The sequence below is a fragment of the Malaclemys terrapin genome, chromosome 3, assembly GCF_027887155.1.
Source record: "Malaclemys terrapin pileata isolate rMalTer1 chromosome 3, rMalTer1.hap1, whole genome shotgun sequence".
NCBI classification, from domain to species: domain Eukaryota; kingdom Metazoa; phylum Chordata; order Testudines; family Emydidae; genus Malaclemys; species Malaclemys terrapin.
The window spans coordinates 77,461,319-77,485,824 of NC_071507.1; the positions used below are offsets into that span (position 1 = coordinate 77,461,319).

Here is a 24,506-nt window from a genome sequence, read left to right on the forward strand (position 1 = left end):
ATCAGTTCCTCCTTCAGCTCAGCTTCATCACTGTGGCTCAGAATAACTCAAAGCTGAGTGATTAACAAAAGGGGAAGAGAAAATAAGGCAAAATAAAGGTGAAGATGAAAAACAGGAGTAGGGTGTCTAAAGCAGAAAAGAGGCAAGAATGAGGAAGAATGCACAGCTATCTTGACAAAAACAGAACATCCTCTCAGAAATTTGAAATTTGCTTGCTGTTGATTGAGGGAAAACTACCTGTTTTCAGATGTATTACATAAGAGTATGAATTTGGAGTGTCTTCTATACTTGAGCATCTCAGTTAATAAAATAATAGTTTACATAGTCAATCCATCCATGCTATTGGTGATCAATTAGTTTTCTAAATATCTTAATATTTTTTTGTTATGGCTCAATACATTTCTATGCAATCCTAGCTAGAGTGATTTAATCTGTTGCTCTAAAACAGTAACAGGAAGTCAGTGAATGAATTACATTTCTTGCTTCTTTAGAGTCCAAATTGTATCTGCTCATTTCTTTCAGGGAGATTCACCTAAGATCATCGCCTTAGTTTTCCTGTAGACTAAATTTTCCCAAATTTCTCAAAAGAAAGGTGTGATGGGTTTGGGCCCTTTGGGGTATCACCTGATGTGCTGGGGTGCCACTGAGTCAGCCTGTTCTGCCAGCCTGGATTCCCTTTACTTGGCTTTGCTGGGCTAGGCTCACAAGCCTTTTCCAGTCAAGCACACAGGAAGCGCCACACCCAGCTGCACAGAGAGGCAGAAGTCCACTCTGGAAAGATTCAGCCTTAGGTGCTTGCCCCAACACCCTGGTGCCCACTCCCTTTAAGGGGTACAAACCCAAAGGTTTTATGAAATTTGCCCCCTCCCTCAATGTGGAGGGAGTTATGCACAACTTCTTGCCCCCCTGCCCCCGTTAGAAATTACATAAACTGGGTTATACTATAAACAAGAAGTAACTTTATTAACTACAAAAGGTGAATTTTAAGTGAATATATGTGATAACAGACAGAACAAAGCAGATTACTGACCAAATAAAGCAAAATATGCAAGCTAAGCTTAATATACTTAAGAAACAGGTCACAAAATGTAAATTCTCACCCTAAATGTTATTTTAGGCAGGCTGCAAAGTTTCTGTGATTCAGAATTCCAGTTATATTCCTTTTCAGACTGGACCCGTCTCAATCTGGACTCATTTCCCCCCCCCCACCCTCTTTCAGGAGGCTTTCGCAGTCTTTCTTCTTGGGCAGACAGGCCATGGAGTGGAGGTGTGCTTGCCTTCCTCCCCGCCCTTAAATAGGATTTACATAAGGCGGGAATCCTTTGTTTCCCAAACTTGACCCCCCTTCCCTTCCAGTGGAAAGTTACAAGAAGTCCCAGGCAATGTTTAGTATCAGGTGACAAGACCACCTGACTCTGTAGTATCACAGCATCCATGAGTCAGTGGCAGTATGGAGCGTCTGCAGGAAGGCCAAGCCTTTTCACTGTCCATTGTCCTGGCTGATGGGTCATCAGCCCTGTCTGGCATTTCCATTGTTGTACCTGAAGTGTTAGCAGTGGGTGTCACCCAAAGTAGCATAGTTGAAATACAGATACATAGTTAATATTTCTAACTTCAGATACAGAAATGATACAGGCATACAAATTGGATAATTACATTCAATAAATTATAACCTTTCCAATGATATCTTACAAGCGCCATCTTGTATAAAGTACATTTCAGTTATGTCATATTCATATCATAAGCATATTTTCATAAAGAATGAGTGAAACATCACAAAAGGATTGTTTTTCTTTTCAGACTTACACATTTTTTAGTTCCAAACTATTGTGAAGTTTAGTGACTGTACCAACATATGAGGGTGGCATAACATTCCACTGATTAAATAAAACTAACCATTGAAATTGAAAGAAGGTCTGGATTTTCAATTTGTGGTTTTCTATTTTTTCCTGATTTCCCCTCCCCTTTCCACCCCCATGTTTTGTATTTAAGTTAATTGTGGTTTATTTTTAGGAGTTAACATCTTTTATTGTTTTTTTTTAATTTTGTTGAAATATAGGGATTAAAAAATTATTGCCCTTCAAAACTCTATGTTCTGAGGTATAAGCTTCCAGTGTGTGTCTGAGTTCCTTTGCTGCTAGCCCCTTAAACAAGCAATTTTTAACATTAGAAAAGTTGTACATTTGAGGCATTTTCCAGCATAATATTTGTAAAGACCTTTTCTTAGATTGTTGCTTTGGTAGGATTTTATGGGTTTTATCTTTAAAACTGGAAAATGTCCATAATGTTAAATATATGTTACTGTATTGCACCAGGTGATGAGTATTCAGAGATGTATTGATCAGTAAGTTATAGCTTATGATAGATAAAATATTTGTAATATAAAATAATGCTGAAGTTAGTTTAGTATCTCTTTGAAGTTTATTTTTTTCTGAGATTATCCTAAAAGTTCTGTGTTACATTGCAGACAATATTTTACACCCTTCCACGCCTTTCAGAACTTGTTGAAGATGAATGGATCCCACTCTGTAAATTTACCAGATATACTGACATTTCTTTGCCTGCAGCATTTCATTGGTTGCATTCTCGAACTGAACTTCTTAATCTAAAACCAAGTGACTGGTCTCAGCAAGATATGGGTAAAATATAAATTCATATATGTTTTGATCTAAGATAAATTATTTGGGTTTGGTAGTAGCAATATATTTGGTCAGTACTTGCTCTGCTAAACATAATTGTTAAAAAACCTGCAGTAGAGCATATAGTTATGCTGTGCTATTAGCATCATGTATAGAGATTGATGATCATATGTGACCCTTAGAGTTTCAGAAAGGTATAACTTTGATGTCCTAGTAAACAGGGGTTCCCAAACCGTTTCATTATCATGTCAGTATTTTCCACATCTAAATAATTAAACCTAACACTTTTTTTCTTAGGTTCAGATTTAGTTGAAATGGATAACCAAACAGAATGGACAGATGTTCAGAAAAAGATCATCCCTTGGAAAAACAGTAGTCCTGATTTAGACCTGGAACTGGTATTTCAGGACCGGGCAGCTAAACTTGGTAAATCCAACAGTAGGTTGATTGTAGTGGCCTCACTTATTGATAAACCCACCAATTTAGGAGGTAAGGTTCAATGCATATTTTTAATACTTTATTTGAGCAGGGTGTATTGACTTTTTGTGATAGCTGATTTTATTCATGATTTAAATCAGTAAGCAGGAAATATTGATTTAAATAATCAATTTAAAGTTTATTTGCATTTGTACTTTTTATTTATCTTCCTAAAGAAAGGTTGGTTCTTATTGGTTGGTATAATTTAGTACCTTTTTGTTTGTTTGTTTTGCTAGCCAGGAAAATATACTGGATAGTCATTATTTAAGAAGTTATATAGCTCAACATATATTTATTCAGATTCTTAATCTTTACTTTTTGTTATTGTTAGAATGGTGAAAAAATGACACATTTCTTATTGTTTAGATTAATTTTTTACTTGTGATTTGTATTAAACTGAATTTGGATTGGAAATTGGAATTAAATTTAAAAAAATTATTAAAACAGTGTTTTCAAATAGTTTTATTTAACTAATAAAAACAATCCTAAATGTGCTGGATACATAAGAAATAAAAGTATGTTTAGCAAAACATGTTTTGCCTTTAAAACCAACTGATTTATTAAACAAAGTAAATATTATCTGTAATTAGTGAATTGAACTGATGGTTTCTGGCCTTCATGTCATTCAGGAGTTTAGAACTCGTAATCACATCCTTTTACATCTAGTTTTTATTCATAGATTGGAAGAGGAAAATAAGCTTTCCTGCTTTTTCAATTCTCAGGCCATTTCTCAACTTTGAATGAACTAGTCATTGAACTGAACTAGTTGAATAAATTGAAATGAAGAAAATATTCACTCTGCATCTGCAAAAGGAACTACTGCTATCGAAAACTGATTTAGCACTTCGACAAAGTTTAGTTCCAGGTGCTTAGCCTTAGTCTACCACCAGTTCAGGAGTTTGACTTTCTTTAAAATTTTGACAGTAAACACGGAGTACTTGAATATTATTTTTTGTATTTAATTTAGATGATTTTAGTAGATTATACTAAGTTTTGGCCTTTACATAGGTTGTCATAATTTCAAATGTAATTTGTTTAAATAAATATCTCTTTTGAAAATAATTTAAATTTTAAAAAAATCTGATTTAAATTTTTTTAAAAGTCATACGCGGGGGAACCCTCCTCAATTCCTTCTCAACTGCCTCTGGCTAATGACAGAGCTATAGTTGTCCATCCGCAGATCATTAACTCTTTTAGAATTGCCAATTTTTAGCTTCCATTGAAGCCCTTTTTCTTTCTTTACTTCGTTTAGATTTTATTTTGGCCATCGCCTTAAAAAAAGAAAGGAAAAAAAAAGGACTTTGTCTTCTGCCAACCCCTTGTCGGGGGGCTGTGGGGACGGGTGGGGAGACTACCCCCCCTAGACAAAGGTATGCCCTGCATCCCAGGCTTCAAAAAGTGCCTCAATTGCAAGGAGTCTAGCCTGGTGACTGATGGACACTCGCAGTGTGTTCATTGCCCGGGAGAGAACTACATTCCACAGAATTGTGGTTTGTATCAGCAACTGAAGCCCAAATCCAGTACCAATGGCACCAGAGTTGTGTCAATCTGGTACCCAGAGCATGCACAATATTGTGCCAATGGAGCAAGTCGAGTTGCTCCATCCAGTGACCCAATGGTCCCCGGCAAAAAAGCACTGGTACCACAGGGGCATGAAAAATATAGAAGATCCGACCTGGGGAAGGCTCCGTCAGTACAGACGTCAACATCAGTACTGCCTGTGGTACGCCTGGCACCAACAGATCTTGCAATCAGGTCCACATCTCTGACCCCATCTATACAAGCCTCTTGGCACCGACAACCACTGCGGGGACCGATGCCCTCTGGACCGCCAGACTTCCAGTGCGCAACAGATCTTTTGGTGTCTGATGCACCCGACTCGCCTCTGCTCATTACCGGGGACCCAGTACTGAGTTCAGCGAGAGCCCTTGACCACCCTTGACTTACCATGCATCACCCTTTTCATTGTTGCACTCAGAAAGTGAGCAAGAGGACATGGTTTCCCATCACTCTTCTCACCTGCCATATGGGACCCAGTTTTACGATGGACCTCAGGCATATCATCCCCCTGGTCCACAGCCTTCCTGGTTTGGTCAGCTGTGCACCAACCACCAGCGCCTTCCCATCACAGTGGCCATACTGTAATCCTTAGCAGGTTCAAAGACAACAGTTCTCCCTTACCTCTAGTGCAGTGGTTCTCAAGCTGGGGGTCGGGACCCCTCAGAGGGTCACAAGGTTATTATATGGGGGGTTGTGAGCTGTCAGCCTTCACCCTAAACCCCGCATTGTCTCCAGCATTTATAATGTTGTTAAATGTATAAAAAAGTGTTTTTAGTTTATAAGGAGGGGTCGCACTCAGTGGCTTGCTATGTGAAAGGGGTCACCAGTACAAAAGTTTGAGAACCACTGCTCTAGTGTGACCTACCAGCAACCGAGGAAACACCATTGAGCTGCAGCCTGGAGGGCTTCTGAAGCTCCTGAACAGGCAAGGGAGGAACTGAAGGCTGAAGTTGAGGAGAAAGTTACTCCTCAAGCACACTTCTCATCATCACTGCCAAACCATCTACAGCAGGACTAGAGAAATAAATGTTTATATTGCTGGAGATTATTTGTTTTCAGATTGTCTTCTCTTTTTCATGTGCTTTAATACCTTAGTTTTGTTGTTTAAAGTATTCTTTATATTTTAAATCTTGTGCTTATTTGTAGGTTTGTGTCGTACAAGTGAAATATTTGGGGCATCTGCTTTAGTTGTTGGCAGTCTTCATTATATAAATGATAAGCAATTTCAACATCTCAGTGTTTCCGCGGAACAGTGGCTTCCTCTTGTCGAGGTGAGTGGAAAAAGTATTTTAGGTGCTTACTTAAAAGGAGCACTGTACATATAAATTCATTCAAACTGATGCCCTCTAAGTCAAGGGTCTCACTTTTTTCCCTCTCCTGAAAATTAACTGCTTTACCCATTTGGCATAAGTACGCTTCTTTTTTATGCTAGTATCAAGGTATTTTTGCATTAGCTTGCTGCTTTTGAAAACCCTTGTAGCAGTTTTTAAAAGGTTGGTTTGTTGATTGTTTTTTGTGTTAATGAAACTGATTGTATTAGTTGCCTCTTGTTTTATAACATACTCTGACTCTAGTATTTTACAGCTGATGGTTGTACGTTGAAATTTAAAATTCTTTTGTAAAACTTAAATGATTCATTTAAATGTTGTTATTCTCATCTTGTTTAGCCCATTTATTTGATGATGAGAATAATTAATCACACAGTTTGCCTGAAACTAATTTACAAAGTAGATTTCAGAGCCTTTTCTATAGTTTATCAAAATCAGGGCATCTTGCTTCAGACTGTAGGTCTAACACTTAGCACTATATGCAAGCCTCTGGTTGTAGTCTTTTATATAGATATTAGGGCTGTCAGTTAATCGCAGTTAACTCACACGATGAACTCAAAAAATCAATCACAATTTAAAAAATTAATCGCAGTTTGAAAGCATTGTTAAACAATAGAATATCACTTGAAATGTATTAAATATTTTGCATGTTTTTCTACATTTTCATATATATTGTATTCTGTGTTGTAATTGAAATCAAAGTGTATATTTTTTATTTCAAATATTTGCATTGTAAAAATGATAAACAAAAGAAATAGTATTTTTCAGTTCACCTCATACAAGTACTGTAGTGCAATCTCTTTGTCGTGAAAGTGCACCTTACAAATGCAGATTTTTTTGTTACATAACTGCACTCAAACAAAACATTGTAAAACTTCAGAGCCTACAAGTCCACTCAGTCCTACTTCTTGTTCAGCCAATCGCTAAGACAAACAAGTTTGTTTACATTTACAGGAGATAATGCTGCCCGCTTCTTGTTTACAATGTCACCAGAAAGTGAGAACAGGCATTTGCATGGCACTTTTGTAGCTGGCATTGCAAGGTATTTACATGCCAGATATGCTAAACATTCATATGCCCCTTCATGTTTTGGCCACCATTCCAGAGAACATCCTTCCATGCTGATGATGCTTGTTTAAAAAAATAATGTGTTAATTAAGTTTGTGACTGAACTCCTTGGGGGAGAATTGTATGTCCCCTGCTCTGTTTTACCCACATTCTGCCATATATTTCATGTTATAGCAGGCTTGGATGATGACCCAGCACATGTTCATTTTAAGAACACTTTCACTGCAGATTTGACAAAATGCAAAGAGGTACCCAATGTGAGATTTCTAAAGATACAGCATTTGACCCAAGGTTTAAGAATCCGAAGTGCCTTCCAAAATCTGATCAGGACAGGGTGTGGAGATGCTTTCAGAAGTCTTAAAAGAGCAACACTCTGATGCAGAAACTACAGAACCCGAACCACCAAAAAAATCAATCTTCTGCTGGTGGCATCTCACTCAGATAATAAAAATGAACATGTGTCAGTCTGCACTGCTTTGGATTGTTATCAAGCAGAACTCGTCATCAGCATGGACGCATGTCCCCTGGAATGGTGGTTGAAGCATGAAGGGACGTATGAATCTTTAGTGCATCTGGCACGTAAATATCTTGCAACGCCAGCTACAACAGTGCCACGAGAACACCTGTTCTCACTTTCAGGTGACATTGTAAACAAGAAGTGGGCAGCATTATTTCCTGTAAATGTAAACAAACTTGTCTGTCTGAGTGATTGGCTGAATAAGAAGTAGGACTGAGGGGATTTGCAGACTGTACATTTTACATGGTTTTATTTTTTGAATGAAGTTTTTGTTTTACATAATTCTACATTTGTAAGTTCAACTTTCATGATAAAGAGATTGCACTACACTACTTGTATCAGGTGAATTGAAAAATACTATATTTTGGTGTGTTTTTTTTAAAGTGCAAATACTTGAAATCAAAAATAAATATAACACTGAGCACGGTACACTTTCTATTCTGTGTTGTAATTGAAATCAATATATTTGAAAATGTAGAAAACATTCAAAATATTTAAATAAATGGTATTCTATTATTGTTAACAGAGCAATTAATCGTAATTAATTTTTTTAATCGCTTGACAGCCCTAATAGATATATCCATTTTCAGAGTCAGCTTTGTATATTTTCATAGTACTCTGAGTCTACTTACAATTAATCTCTGGAAAACTTTATTTCTGATGTAAGAGTAAAATTCTCTGTATTTTCACAATATTGTCAATCCTTTAAAATAGTTTTGTTTTCAGAATAAATTATAAAGCCATACAGTACTCTGCTTCAATTACATGATAACAGACCTGCATTTAAACAACATTTTCCACACCCAGCCTGTACAGAACACTATAGTAATGATACATTTTACACTGCCTGTGAGACTTGGTTTCTGATATGTATCTGACAAGTTGAGATTATAAAGAGAGAAAGAAGGAAAAAAAAGAAATATTGTATTCCAAGGTCCCAGTCAGAGATACCACACAAGCATACACAGTGGAAAGAAAGCCCATGTAAACATCAGCTAATCACCAGAGTTCCAGAAAAGGATTCTAGGGTAAATACTAATAATTTCCTATTTTGTTATATGCAAAAAGGATTTTTTCGTATATAGACAAGTTCATGAGGGAATAAATCTAAAGCTTTATATTTTGTTTGGTCGTCTTGTGGTGCCCAGCCACCTCAGTTCCTTTCTTTCTGTGACTAGTTGTGAGAAAAAAGGCCTTCACTCTGTGTCAAAAGTACCTTTATTGGTTTTAATGAAAAATCTCCTGTTAACTTGTTATAGTTAATACATTATAAATAGTTAATTTTAGGCACTTTCTGTGCAATTGCCTGATTTTAGTTTCCCAGACTGTCCCTGTCCCTTAAATCTCATCTGTAAAGCCCTGCATGGATACAAAGTTTATATCCGCAGATATAGCGGATATCTGTGGAGCTGTAGTGTTATACCAGAAATCGTAGCGGCAAAAGCAGCAGGATGTCGGGCTGCCATTCGCAGGAGCCAGCGCCCAACCCAGACAGATTCTCCAGTGTGGCTGTACGGTCCCCAGCCATGCCCACCGGGCGGGCCCCAGGCTCACTGGCAGCTGTCCCTAGGGTTGCCAACTTCCTAATTGCACAAAACCGGGGTGGAGCCAGAAATGAGGGGTTCAGGGTAGAGGAGGGTGCTCTGGGCGGGGGATTGGGGTGCGGGCTCTGGGGTGGGCCAGGGATGAGGGGTTTGGGGTGCAGGAGGGGACTTCAGGCTGCGGGGTGGAGCCGAGGGGTTCGGAGTGTGGGAGATGGCTCTGGGCTGAGGTTGGGGTGCGAGAGGGGGTGATGGCTCCCACTGGAGGTGTGGGCTCCAAGGTGGGGGAGGGAGCTCTGGGCTGGAGCAGGGGGTTGGAGTGCAGGCTCTCGGAGGGAGTTTGGGTGCAGGAGGCGGATCAGGACTGGGGTAGGGAGTTGGGGTGTGGGCTCTGAGAGGGAGTTTGGGTGTGGGAGGGAGCTCAGGAGGGGGTGAGGGCTGCAGGCTCTGGAAGGGAGTTTGGGTGCAGGAGGTTGCTCAGGGCTAGGGCAGGGGGTTGAGGTGCACGAGTGGGTGAGGGGTGCAGGCTCTGGGCAACACTTACCATGAGGGGCTCCCCGGAAGCAGCAACATGTTCCTAGGCAGAGGCACAGTCAGGCAGCTCTGTGTGCTTTCTCCGCCCACAGGCATTGCCCCAGAAGCTCCCATTGGCTGTGGTTCCCAGCCAATGGGAGCTGCAGAGCTGGTGCTCGGGGCGGGGGCAGCACATGGAGCCCCCTGGCTGTGTCCTCGCCTAGGAGCCAAGGGACATGTTGCCACTTCCAGGGAGCCACGCAGAGCCATGTAGCGAGCCTGCCAGATCCCCAACTGGACTTTTCACTGCTGACTGGAGCCACCAGGGTCCCTTTTCGACCAGGTGTGCCGGTCAGAAACCGGACACCTGGCAACTCGAGCTGTCCCTGGTCAGGCTAGTGTGTGCAAGATGTAGACCTCTGCATGGAAGGGACTCCTGTCTGGGAGCGTGCAAGCTGCTTGCACACACTAGCGTGACCAGGGACACCTGCCAGTGAGCCTGGGGCCCTCCTCAGTAGGCAGGGCTAGAGTCAAGCTCTTTATGATGGAAGCTAACTCCTTAGGGTTAAGGCATGCCCCTCCTGTGCTGCTTCTGTGTCCCTCAATGGTGGACACTCTTTTTCCAGTTGGATTTAGAAGTCTAGAGATGCCCGACTAAAGTTACTACTTCTGAAATGCTCTGACACCTTCCTTGGGCATGGAGGAGAATGTAGCTAAGGCCTAGTCTTCCCTCCAGTCCCTTCTGGCTAGTGTCCCCGCGAGCCAGGATTCCACCTTGAGCTCCAGGGCTGAGATGTCTGAGGTCCCAGTTGCCAACTTCAGTCCATGTGTTGACTTCTTTAAGCAGGTTTAGGAAGGAGCATCACTCCAGAGATGAGCCTACACATGTAGATCTCCCCCCTCCAGGACCTTTAGACTGAGACCCAAGAATTGACATGTTTGGCTGCAAAGCTTATGACTAGTCTATGGGCAGCCAGTAGTCTAAGATGGGTCCCTTTGGCGCCTTATTACAGCCATGAAAAAAATTACTTGTACTGGCTAAATCCACTGACTGCCTTTTTTCTGACACACCTCTTTGGCACTCTTGGTAGCCGGCATGTCAGTACTGTTGTTTTCGGTACCTGTGGCCTATTTTGCACCAATAGACCTGTCTGTAGGCCTGATACAGCTATGCTTTATGTCAACAGACAGGGTGGCGCCAGGTCATCTCTGCTCTGTCAGGCCATTTGGCTGTTGACTTGCTGCATATTTGTCACTGGTTCATATCACTAGCCCTTGCAGACATTCAGACAGAACTTACTAGTAGATCACCTCAGCAAGCAGTTCACAGACAACCATGTGTGGTCAGTTAAGGACCCGGTGCTGCAGAGCATCTTTTGCAAGGGGGGATACCAATCAATAGCATATTTGCCACAGACCAGAACAAGAAATCCCAAGTGTTCTGCTCCAGAGAAGGCTCCAATCCAGGATGCTTTTCTTACCGTCTGTACACAGGGACTGATATATGCTTTGCCTCTGGTTCCTGTGAGACAGAGGGTCCTGAGGAAAATGAGTCAAGATGCTGGACTGATTATCATGATGGGCCAAGCAGTTCTGGTATTCGGATCTGATGAACTATTCAATGCAGCCCCTGATCTCTTACCTGCTGAGTCTGACATGGTCACACAAAACATCCCGGGAGGCTAGATCCACCCCTAGACCCAATCTCCTTATGTTTGACAGCCTGGATGCTGGCTGGCTGATGTACACCATAAGGTGTTCTCCTGAAGGTCAGTACATTCTGCTCCAAAGCAGAAAAGCCTCAGCTAGAATTACTTATAAAACCAAGTGGTGGTTTTCTGTTTGGACATCTGAGCACCCATTTCATTTCACTGGACACCCATTTCAACAATACAGAACTATTTACTATCAGAAACATTCTGGGCTTTTTGTCAGCCCCATATGGATCTACCTAGCAATAATATCTCTATTCTGGGGCTTTCTGTTAGCTCCATAAAGATCTATCTAGCTAAAATCTGCATGTCAGGCCACACTGTATTTTCTCACCCAACACTGGCTATATTCCTTAAGGACTTCATTCATGCTTTTTCACCCAATTCAGGAGCCCGCCCTTGGACCTTCCTCTTGGGATCTCAATATAGTATTAACAAGGTTGATCGCTCCCCACTTTGAACCTTGTATACCGTCAATCATTGAAGACTGCCTTTTTAGTAGTCATTACATCAGCTTGAGTAGGGGAGATGCAGTCTTTCGTGGGGGGCTTCCCCATATATACACAGTTTCATAAGGACAGGCTTACTCTGAGGCCTCATCCCAAGTTCCTGCCCAAAGTGGTTTTGGAATTCCATATGAAGCAATTTATTCATCACCAAGTTTGCTTCCCAAGCCTCACTCAATCCCCTGGGAAGTTAAACTTCATATGCTTGATGTATTAAGGGCATTGTCATACTTACTACTTTAACAAGACAACAACTTTCAGGAACACACCTAGCCAGTTTGTGATCTTTGCTGATAGGATTAAGGGTCAGGCAGTAACCTCCCATTGATTATCAAAATGGGCGTTCACCTGTATAAGGACATACTAAAGGTAGACTAGATCCACCTAGCCATATTAGAGCTCATTCCACTACTGCTCAGACAGCTTCTGCTGCCTTTGTTTGAAGAATGTACCAGTAGCCAAATCTGCAGCACAGCTATGTGGTACTTGGTCCACACAAACGACGAGGAGTCCAGTGGCACCTTAAAGACTAACTGATTTATTTGGGCATATGCTTTTGTGAGTGAAAAAAACCACGAAAGCTTATGCCCAAATAAATCTGTTAGTCTTTAAGGTACCACCGGACTCCTCGTTTTTGTGGATACAGACTAACATGGCTACCCCTCTGATACTTGGTCCACGCAATTTCAAGACACTGTTCTTTAGTAGAGGCTTCCAGATCGCATTCCTATTTTGGTAGAGCTGTCCTGCTATTCACACTACACGTCCATCTTCAAAAGGACTTGGCTGTTGGCAATAAGAAATGAGGCAGATGTGGGACTCACTGCCTCTTGTCACCTCAGCTCCTGAGCATTTGTTGCTGTGAGTGGATACTTGTATAGTCCCAGTGGGTGCTGTTTTTCTAGCAGGTTCTCGGTCAGCTATACCAGGGGATTATCTAGCAACAGTCCCATTCTTTTACTGACTTCCTCCTAAAAAGGGATTTTATAATGAGGCCTTGTAAACATAAGCTGGGGCAACACCAGACGTCCAGCACTTGATCTGCAGTAACACTCCCATATGATATAATCATGTATGGATTCAGTAAAACTTACGATCTGCGTTATACGAATATCTGTGAAGCCCAGAGCCCTAGCATATTTCTGTATTATTACCAATTACCAGTCTGAAAAAAAATCTTAAAATTAGTTTAAAATTTTAATTGTTATTTTTTCTTCTGTAGAATGTTCTATTCTCAACTTTAGAAATGTGTAAAAGTTTTTTGCGGTAATATATTTTTATATACAAAATATTTAAATATTTATACATTTCCCCCCATTCTTAACATGCAGGTGAAACCATCTCAGCTTGTTAATTATTTACAGCAGAAGAAAACTGAAGGCTACACTATCATAGGTGTGGAGCAAACTGCTAAAAGTTCTGACTTGACTGAATACTGCTTTCCAGAGAAATCCTTGTTATTGCTGGGGTAAGTTACAAATAACCTGTATCTGTAGTTTCCATACTGTGGTCCATCAAGCCACCCTTCCTCGTGAGCAGCAGTTTAATGATTTGAAAATCAAGCAATGTTGGTGGAAGGAAAAAAAAGACGGTATATAACAGTATTTCTCTTCCACTTGGTATAAAAGATTTAAAATATAGAACCCCATGGATCAAATATCTTTGTCTTTAAAGAGGGCTTTATAACTCTGGTCTCTGTGGTTCACCACAAAGCATCACACCATGGCATTATTCCTTGGCTAGGGCTTCTGGATAGGACTGTAGAGCCCAATAATGCTAATTCATTTGCTCAGCCACAGGAATTTCTGCAAAGAGAGTGCTCTCATCTCTCATGAGCTGAATACAGTGTTAATGTAGAGCTTCATAGACGTTGCCTTGCCAATGAGCTAAAGTTAAACCCAGTAATAAGTCTCTCACGTGACAGAATAAATGCCCTGAGTCTCTTTTGTAATGTGACAGCCTCTCTTTCACTCACCCTCCTTTTCCACACTTTGTTTTCCAGTTATGTTGCACACTTTAGTTTACCCATTTTATCTTCAGCATAACTATGTGATGTTATTTTCAGTGACCTCATTCAGAAGGGGGTACAGTCTGTGTAAGCAGTGCTTTCTGAGGTGCTGTCACTAGAAATAGCAGACCTGGATACCTATGGACCAGTGTGGGAATATTTAAGATAGTCACGGGTATTTAGTGATTGGTTATCCCTTAGCTGGCCCAGCCCTGGAAACACAGAAATCTTACCATCAATGTGAAGTTTGTCCTTGCCAAACTCAGTGACTCGATCTTTAGGGGTGATTTTTAAAGTTTTTGGCATCTTTTCATAACTTTAATTACATCTGGAGGCTGAAGTGAAATTTGAGATGCATTAAAACACGAACTCCCATAGGCCATTGAGTAACCTCTATATGCCAGAAGCAGTTTATTGGAGTATGTTTAGCTATGTAAATTTAAAGCACATTCAAAAATCAACCACAAGAGCGGGGAGGTTGCGCGCACTGAATAAGTGATACTGGTACTGTCAATAAAATTTAGTTAAAATAAAAACATATTAACTATTTTCACAAAATGTAAAAACTGAAGATTCTCTGTAAAAATGCAAATTCCTTGTTTTCCTGTGGCAAAAAGATTAATCTAGGATCCTTGTATATCAGTCTCATGTTTGAGATGTGGAAAACCTCTATTCGGATAAGACCATATTATACTTTGGTTAAGTCACAACCAAAATGAACCAATCTGAGTTTTTCTTAAAGCAAAAAGATAGTGGACTAAACTACTACACTGTCTAGTTTCCATTGTCTTCAGTGTTTCTGTAACATTTGCTTCTGAAGCAAGACGCTAGTTTTAGCATTTTGTAAGTTTCCGATTACAATGCTATGGAATTTTTAGGTTTTCTTTTTTTGTGCTCATCAGTTATATGTATGAAGAAGTAAGCATCAGCTGCATGGATAAGAAACTTATTCCATGATGGGTGGAGCTGGCAGCAACTAGTGGTGTGAGTGGTGTTTGCTACTGTAGCTCATTTCTTGTTTTTTCTGTTGTGGGATACTTCGGTTTCTCCAGACAGGTGCATATTGGAGACAGCATGAAGTGATATTTCTTCTTTTCTGGGTAAAAGATTTACATCTTTTTAATTTCCTCCTTATTAGAAATGAACATGAGGGAATCCCAGCAAACCTGATTCAACATCTGGATGTTTGTGTGGAAATTCCTCAGCAGGGTATCATTCGATCACTGAATGTTCATGTAAGTGGAGCACTGCTGATTTGGGAGTATACAAGGCAACAACTGATCAAGCAAAAACAACTGAAATAACTGCAGGAGTCTTGTGCCTTATTTGTAATGCAGCTGGATGGCTTTTTATGGTGCTGTAAAATATGTTTTTAAACACATGGAATAATTACAGACTCAGGGTGAATGACGATGTTTTTAAATTTTGCATGTCATACAACGGTATTATGTAGTACAAAAATTGTTTTTAAATGCCTTAACGTGTATTATCTGATTGTATACAACTGTTTTATTGGTAATAAATAGTCTTATTTGTATAGTGCTTACGTATGTGTGGATCTCGTATTGCAGTGGAAACAATCAGAGTTAACAGACTTCTCCCCTCGAACACGCAACTCACTGACATTTAACTGTTTCATACAGTGTACTTCAAAATCTAGGGTTTTTACTATAGCAGTCATTCTGGTCACAATAGCTGTAGCTGAGGTTCAAATGGTTTTAATTTTATCACCCATACTCACTACTAACACTCTTGTGTAGGCTGTGGTAAGGTACTTTGTTTTCTGCAGCATCTGGGTACAGCAGCTGTCTTAGGTGAAGTTAAAAACTGACATTAAGTATGAAATATCTATTATATTATTCCTTCGTGATGGTCATTTTCATATTAAATTCAGTTTTTTACTCTCTCCCTAAATTTTCACTGTACTGCAGATTTTGAAGTGATAACATTTTTAGAAGTGAAGCTGGAAGTTTTGGCAGAGGACCAGTTAGGGTCTTTTACATCAGGAAATGGGGAAGTGGTTTAGGAGTATGGGATAAATCATGTGTATGTTAGTGAGCATTTTTAAAACACAGGTTTTAAACACCTAAACAGTGTTTGCTGATCCCAGTAAACTCTATGCTTGGTAATTTAGCCAGGTGAATTATTCAGGTGTAGGGCCCTGTCCTAATACACAATGTTTTTTTAAGCCTTTTTCACTGACAATTTGGAAAATGCCGTTATTAAAGCAGCTGCTATTTTGCCTAAGGACTATCTCACGTAAAACAAACCTTTACTGAAGCAAATCCATTGTGAATAATACAGGAGTTGGTTATATCATTGCCACCAAATTATACAAACAGGGATATAAGAAATCATACCTGTAGCATTGTATTTTTCACAAATACAGGGGGGAGGGATAGCTCAGTGGTTTGAGCATTGGCCTGCTAAACCCAGGGTTGTGAGCTCAATCCTTGAGGGGGCCATTTAGGGATGATGGGAGGGGGAGGACACACACTGTCAGGGACAGTACTTGGTCCTGCTAGTGAAGGCAGGGGACTGGACTCAATGGTCTTTCAAGGTCCCTTCCAGTTCTATAATAGATATATCTCCAAATTAAAAAAAAAAAAAAGTTGGTGACATACTAGAGAAACTGTTCACCTACAAATCTCAACTATAATTGTGCAGATGTTTATGAAAATACATAAATGAAGACCAGCTACATAAGAAATGAGATGCAGTGGTTATTTATACCTCTGGATCTTTATCTAAAATCTTGCCATACAGTAAGACAGCTGAAATTAATTTGATTCACAAAATGTTCAAAGAATTAGCATGGAGTATACCTGCTCACTTACACTGACACATTATCCTCATAGAGAAGGAGGGAAGATGCAGGAGCTTTTTAGAAAAGTTAGTTCATGCATAGAAAAACTTGTCAAGTTTGAAAACAGTTTAATATTCTCCCTAAAATATAAATTTATAATTCAGTGCATTAATTTCTGGGAAACACTGCTTTTCATCCTAGTTACATGATAAAAAAAATCAGGTATAGGAAAAGTTATATACCATATTTCTTTGATACATACACTTACAGTCACTGTCTTTTTCGTTTAATTACTGTTCTCGCATAAAAGCGAGACATTGCAACAAGGAAAGCAGCATGAATTTCTAGAGATACAATACAGTTAGTTTTAACTCGGAGTTCTTGTCATATTTCAGTACTTCTCTTCCATATTATTATTCTTTCATTGATTGTGTTTCAATAAGTTGATGCGTAGCTATGACTTTTCAGTAGTCCCAGGAGGCTGATATTCTCCTGCTTGAAGCTGTTCTTTGTATTTTAAAAAGTCTCTTCTTTTGTCAAAGTATTTTACCTGTTTTAAAGAGAGATCACTTTATGTTCATCAAAGCAAACTGGTGTAGTATGGGACTCCAACGTGAAAAGTTCTTATTCACACATCATCTAACAGGATTGCGAAAAGAACAGTCTTTGATCATTATTTAAACATACACACTTGACCAAGTTGATACTGAAAAGTGGTGTATGTTAATGGTTTAGAATGTGAACTCAGTCGTTGAAACAGGAAAAAATGGGATGTAGCACATAGGAATACATTGGTCTCAAGTGCCATGCAATTGCAAGCCCTGCCACTATTACATGAGCATTCTCCCCTTGAAGTCAAGGTTTTCACTTATGAAATAGTATCCATTAATTTCCCTGTTTCTGGGAGTTGACAGGACGTTTCCCAAATACCTTGCCAGTGGTATCTCAACATAACTTAGATAGGGTGAAATCTACTTCACCAGTTATCTGACTAGGCAGTCTTCTGGATTTAATACACACTTTGTTTTTTTCAATATACCACTCCATGAAACAAATACCCAATCTTTAAGAGGATCTACAATAGTAATGCTTTGCTCACTGTGCAGCAGAAGTTAACTATTTGTAGGGCATTGTTTACATGTGTTTATGCCAATGTACAAATATTCTGGATAGTTACATAACTGGAAAAATTAAAGGGAAGCAGTGTCTGTTAAATGAAAAACAATTACTGTAAGGTATTATGAATAATGCAGATTGCAGTATTACTTGAGAATGCTTATCTGAACTAATTTATGTGCAGAAGAAATTCATTTTTGATACAACAGTCAGGTTGCATCTTATGACTGGTGAAAAGCTACTAGCACTCACCCATTGCTGTGGACACCTAGATTCAAAAGAACATCTAAGCTTCTGACAGCTAGATGCATCTTCCATATTTTCATCTAAGCATCTCCAGTATTCATCCCTGGCTCCCCAGCAAGCCTTCCTTTCCTCCATTGATGGCGCTGACATTTTTATTACTGGCAAAAAAAAAAAAAAATTGTAAATGTCTTGTCCCCTTTAAACAGTGATCTGCCTATTGCCTCAAGTTTATTCACACACAAATACTGCACTGGTTAGTGAAAAAGGTCCAAGAAGTGGCAAGATGTGAGACTTTATTTGTAATGACTTCAATAACCTTGAGTGTGCCACTTGATCTTGTGCCACAGTAAACGGTGGAGAACTAAATAAAATGAATCATATTGCTGATAGGCAGCTGCTGTACGTCTGAGAAGCTTAACCCTACAAGAAGTTATAGTCACCAACATTTAATTTTAGAAAGAGGAAAGATGCTTCACATCAGCCGGCTTCCACTTACAGGAACCAGAAAGGGTCCGCACTTAACAAAGTAGCAACGCAAATTACAAATCTGGGTATATGCTCCCTTTAAAAGAGCAAACACTAAACTACACTTTAAATCAGTGTAGTGATAGGACAAAGCTGCACTAAGGCTCCCCCTTTCCTGGCCCCTGTTACAGTTTAATAACAAGAATCTGAAGCTATTTCCCCAGGCCCCAAGCTCATAGAAACGCTGATCGGGCGGTGAAAACTAAGCGCCTGCAGAGCGAAACCACCACCCCCGTGGGAGAGCAGCAGGGAAACCCCCGTGTGCCCGCGGCGCAGGGAGCGTCTCCCCCGGCCCACAAGGTGCATTAACCCCACTGCACACGGGTTCGGGGCCGGCCCCGTCTCCGCCGGCAGAGCCGGAAGGCGGGATTCTGGCGTCTGTCCCCAGGCACCTGCCCCACTCACCCTCCGGCAGCTGCACAGCTGAGGCTGTGACCCCAGACCGGATACAGATCCAAAGAGCCGGACGTGACGGTAGCAAAGACAACACATGGGACCGGGATTTTGTGCGCATGCGCAATGCTGCGGGGGCTGCCATTTCCGCGTTGCTAGGAGACGCTCCCGGGCCTAGTAGTGCCACCTTTTGCTGTTACTCTCGCTCCCGGGTCGCAGCGTTAGGCAGGGGACGCTGAACTCCCAAGGGGGCGGGGCGGGGCGGGGCGCCCCTCAGGCTGCTGGGCCCGGGGCGGGGCTGGAGCGGGACCTATCTGGCCCAGGCACAAATACCCTGGTTCTTAGGCGAGGGGGTGGAGCCTGATCCAGGTTAGGGCTGCGGGGGGCTCCCCAGCTCCCATCTGCGCCCCCAGTGGTCAGGCCGGGTGCTGGGAGTCAGGCAAAGCCCCGGTGGTGCACAGCCGAGTCCTGCCCTCGGGCTGCAGCCCCAGGCGAGGGGGGAGGGGCTTGGGCTGTGAGGGGAGGTTGTACCCGACTGGGCTGAAGTGTGAATCCTGACTGTGGCTTTGTTACTCGTGATCGACTCTCTCCCCGCGTAACACCTGATCCTGCCAATGCTGAGCCAGGCAAATGTCGCAGCTTCGTGGGCCGAGGCTGATCTTTGGTCTTATCACAGTCAACGGTGCTGGGTAGCGGGACGAGCGCGGGATTCAGGACGCAGCCAAGCATGGGCATGTCGAGGATAAGTCGGGGGTCTGTGGACACGTGATTGATAGGACCACAGATATTACAATGTATTTTTACTGTAGCAACCTGTTTCTCAAGCCATACCGAGAAGCTGTAGGGAGCTAGAATGACAAAGCTGCGACCAGTGTTTCTCATGTCCAAACTGGAGGGGTGTTCTCCTCTGCTTTGAAGTGTGGAGGCAGACCAATAACTAGGGCCCTACCAAATTCACAGTCCATCCTGGTAAATTTCACAGTCATAGCATTTTTAAAATCTTGAATTTCATGGTTTCAGATATTTAAATCTTAAATTTCATGCTATTGTAACTGTAGGGGTCCCAACCCAAAAGAGGGTCACGGGGAGGATCAAAAGGCTATTATAGGAGGATCACAGTATTGCTGCCCTTACTTCTGCACTCCCTTCAGAGCTGGGTGGCCGGAGGGTGGCAGCTGCTGGCCAAGAACTCAGCTCTGAAGGCAGTGCTGACGCCAGCAGTAGCAGAGAAGTAAGGACGGCAATATCGTACCATCCCATCCTTACTTCTGCACTGCTGCAGGCAGAGGCACTGCCTTTAAAGCTGGGCAGCCAGAGAGCTGCGACTGCTCGCCAGGCGCCCAGTTCTGAGGGCAGCACTGCCACCAGCAGTAGTGCAGAAGTAAGGGTGGCAATACCATACCATGTCACCCTTACTTCTGCACTGCTGCTGGCGGCGGTGCAGCCTCTGGGATAGGTGCCCGGCCAGCAGCCACTGCTCTTCTACAATAGCCAGATTTCACAGGGGAGACCAGATATCATGGTCTGTGACACGTTTTTCATGGCCATGAATTTGTTAGGGCCCTACCAATAAATGTGGCTGCATGTAGGGACTAGGGACTATGCCTTCCTGGAGTTTTCTATCACCACACATATGTGGGCAGTGGACCAAGAGCCTCTGCTTCTGACAGAGCTTTTGGGAGTTTTTCTAAGTCCCCTACCACTACCACCTTCCCCTTCCAAAAAGGAAAAGGCATTTTTACTTATTGACAGCAAAATACAGTAACTCCTCACTTAACGTTGTAGTTATGTTCTTGAAAAATGTGACTTTAAGCGAAACGATGTTAAGCAAATCCAGTTTCCCTAAAGAATTAATGTAAATGGAGGGAGGGGGGCTAGGTTCTGGGGAATTTTTTTCCGCCAGACAAAAGACATTATATACATATACAGTATAAGTTTTAAACAATTTTAAACAAACAATTTAATAATGTACTCAGCAATGATGATTGTGAAGCTTGGTTGAGGTGGTGGAGTTAGAGGGTGAAAGAGGGTGGATCGTCCAGCTGCTCCGCTTGCTGTTCTTTCCAAAGTGCTGGGGGGTGCTCAACCCCTGGCTCTGCCCCAGGCCTGCTCTCCACTTCACCCCTTCCCCCAAGGCCCCACCCCTTCCTGCCCCTCCTCCACCCAAGCGCACCACATCCTCACTCCCCCCCCCCCATTCCCTTCCAGAGTGTCCTGAACGCCATGAATCAGCTGATTGCTGCGGGCAGGAGGCGTGGGGAGGGAGGAGTTGCTGACCTGTGGGGCCGCTGGTGGGCGGGAGGTGCTGGGGGGGGGGGTTTGAGGGGGCTGCCGGCCCACCCTGGTTCCAAGCCCCCATTGCCAAATAACGTTATAAGCAAACATTGCACAACTTTAAATGAGTATGTTCGCCAATAGATCAGCAACGTGACAATGAAACAGTTAACCGGGACAACGTTAAGTAAGGAGTTACTGTACCCAATATTCCTGGGCTCCTTCTGACCAGGGGGTTTCTTGGAGCTAGCCCTTCCTGAACCCCTTCATCTCCCATGCAGAAGTGGGGATTACTGCTCAGACAGACCTGTCCCCCGGCCCCAACTTGGGTCATGTCTGATGGGGACAAGAAAAAACAACCCAAATACCTCCCCTGCTCCTCCCCGCTCCTGGGGCCACATGGCACAGCTGCTGCTCCTCGGTCACAGTGAAAGATGGCCAAGAGGTACAGAGGAGGATTAGGTCCCTCAACTGCCCTTTCCACACTCGGGCTGGTGATGGCAGCAGTCATAGAGCCTCAGGCTGCAACAGTAGTGCCCATCCCCTAGCTTACGCCCAACATGCTCTGCAGGGCTGGCTTTAGGAAATGTGGGGCCCAATTTGAACATTTTAGGCGGGGCCCCAACAGGGATGACTAAAAAAAAAAACCACGTAAAAAATGCCCTTTTATTTCTTCCATGTATTATTTACTTTCCATAACTATATAAATAAAATAAAAATTATATAATACATACATTGCTAGCTGGAGGCAGGGCAGGGGCTGACTGGAGGTAGGGTCTGCCTGGAGGCAGGGCAAGGGGTGTGGGGCTCGCTGCGGGCAGGGCAGGGGGTGCGGTGCTGGAGGCAGGGCAGGGGGTGCAGCAGGGGCTGGCTGCAGGCAGGGGGTGCGGGGCTGGCTGGAGACAGGGGCGGAGTCTAAAAGTGATATATTAAATATCACTAAGGCTAAAAAGGCATTGCAGTAAAATCTGGCAAGTTCAAAAATTCAGAATTTCCTAAATAACCAGCTAATGGCCATTCAAAATGATCTTGAGCATCAGGCTTGGTCCACTGCCCTTACAGACACATCAGAAGTACCATCTAATCTGTGGCCATAAAAACATACTTGGAGACTTTCTGGGTGAAAGTGCGGACGTTCTCAGTGCTCCTTCCAAGCATATGAACCGGTTACGGGGGTGTGGGCTCCCACATACCGAATCCTGCCGGGTCCATGAAAAAAATGCATGTGGAATTGGGTAATTCACCAAAACATCTAAAAAAATTAAACTACCTGGTATGCCCAATCAATTTTTAGTCAGTGCTCCTAAAATTACACCTGACATTTAAATAAAGTTAGAAAGTCAATGGACATTTTGGCCGTTAAAACCCCCACAGCTTCAGTGTATATGTAAACTAAAGCCAAAAAAAGTTGTCACTGTTCATAATTATGTTTGCTAAAAAAATAAAAAACAAAAAACTACCCTAAGAAAACATTTACTTTTTCCAAGCTAATAATAGCTGTGTGTATATTAATGCCACCACATTGCACGACATACATTTTAATCTCACTACCACTGCAGCAATCATATTATCTACTGGCCTGCAAATAAAGTTTTGCAAATAGCCCTTAAGTTCCAAATACCCTTTAATTAAACTAGTTTAATACCAAATCAATTTCAAAATTTGCTTTCACTGTTACCAAAGGTTCAAAAAATCTCTAAAGTACAAAAGCAAATTCACATGCTTCAAAATATATATCAAGTAAAAAAGTATGTCTTTCATACAGCTTATAAAATGTCCACCTTATGTACTAAATATAATATATTATGTTTTATAACTAAAAATGTACAACAACCCCATCATATTATCGCTATAAAAATGTTATTGCTTGTATTGTTGTTAGCTAGTGTAAAAGTATGTTATTATTATTGTAGAAAACATAATAATAATAATACCTTTCATGTCCATGCTCATCATGCATTATCATTACATCCAATCAAAACCCCTAAGATTAAAGCATCCAATGTAAAATCTAAATTCCAAAACTTAATGCAAATAAAAATTTAAAAATATTTGTTGTACTAGTAATACAAAAGGGGGGGTTGTGGAAGCAGAGAAAAAACTGACAGGAAGGGGATTGCAATGCATGACAGTTTGTTAGCAAGAGTCAGCAACTGTAACCCTAATAACGCGAGATTTGTAGACGCGAGGATTGTGTGAGGCTAGTGGGAAAGAACTGTGTGAGAAGTTGTTGCGACCTTGTGTAGATAATGTGTAGAAAATATTGTATGTAGACTAGAGTCAAAACAAGTGAGAAAAATAAGATATCAAGATGGCCTATGTATAAACAAAATGCAGCTGTTGCTTATTATTGTCTGTAATGAAAGGTATAAAGGTTTGCTCTAACTGTTTACCACTAGAGAGACCTGTTTAGCTCTCTCCCTCTACGCAATTGTTAGAGAAAATAAAGTATCTGACTTGCTGTACCCAAACAAAAAGTGAGAACTCTGTTATTCTCCAACACTATCTATCTATCTATCCCCACACGCCCCATCTATCTATCTATCTACCTATCTATCCCCTTGCATACAGAGGTTCCCAGTGCTGAGGGCTGGGACAGACCCTTGACCCGAGTGAGGTGTGATGGTTCCTTCCCGCTGTGTGTCCCTCCACAGAAGGGGCTCCTGATCTGAACACTCTGCCTTGCTCTCCCGCTCATCCCCCTGACCTAGGATGTTGGTGCCTGTCTTGCTCGAGGCCACCTACCATCCAAACTGGGGCCCACCCAGCTGCCCAACCCTCCCCCCACATCAGGCCAAAGCCCCCAGCCAGAACCCCAATGGCCACTGCTTCCTCCAGCCCCACTACAACTACACTCGCCCTGATGCCTACTCCGATACCCGCACCCACCACTGCCAGGAACCACCCCCCGACCCATGGCCAGGCCCAACCACTCAGCCTTCTTCACTTTAAAGTGCTGCCGATAGGCCGTCAGGAACTCGTCCATCTGCTTGTCCAGCTCCTCCTTCAGCTCCTCCAGGGCCACCTGTTTCTGGGGGTCCTCGCCCCGCAGCTCCCCCCGGCAGCGCTCCAGCAGCTCCTGGCGTTTCCCCTCCAGGTGTCGCTGCATCTCCAGGGGCTTCACCCTCAGGCAGCTGCTCATGTTCTGGTGGTCACGGTCCTGCCGGGATGGGGGAGTGATCGGCCATTAGGGACGAGCACTAGCGTTACCCAGCCACAGGGGGCGCCGCCTCCTCACACACCCGCAGCCCCCTCACTCCCGATCCGCAGCCCCCTG

The 24,506-nt window shown here is 42.3% G+C and overlaps 2 protein-coding genes across 2 annotated transcripts in view; one reads left to right on the forward strand and one right to left on the reverse strand.

Annotated features, from left to right (window-relative positions):
- The window catches only part of TARBP1 (TAR (HIV-1) RNA binding protein 1), a 99,235-nt gene extending 83,824 nt beyond the window's left edge, over positions 1–15,411 (forward strand). Inside the window, exons 26-30 of the mRNA XM_054022059.1 lie at positions 2,468–2,639; positions 2,937–3,128; positions 5,823–5,947; positions 13,193–13,329; positions 15,008–15,411. Coding sequence (XP_053878034.1) covers positions 2,468–2,639; positions 2,937–3,128; positions 5,823–5,947; positions 13,193–13,329; positions 15,008–15,173 — 792 coding nt within the window. The 3' untranslated portion in view covers positions 15,174–15,411. The remainder of the gene's footprint in view (positions 1–2,467; positions 2,640–2,936; positions 3,129–5,822; positions 5,948–13,192; positions 13,330–15,007) is intronic.
- A 1,168-nt stretch (positions 15,412–16,579) lies between these two features.
- Positions 16,580–19,229, reverse strand: LOC128833850 (cytochrome c oxidase assembly factor 6 homolog). The gene is made up of 3 exons (XM_054022060.1): positions 18,968–19,229; positions 18,044–18,195; positions 16,580–17,225 (listed from the first exon to the last, which is right to left on the reverse strand). The coding sequence occupies exons 1-3, from the start codon at positions 19,098–19,100 to the stop codon at positions 17,130–17,132; spliced, it is 381 nt and encodes a 126-aa protein (XP_053878035.1). The 5' UTR covers positions 19,101–19,229; the 3' UTR covers positions 16,580–17,129.
- Between the last annotated feature and the right edge of the window lie 5,277 nt (positions 19,230–24,506).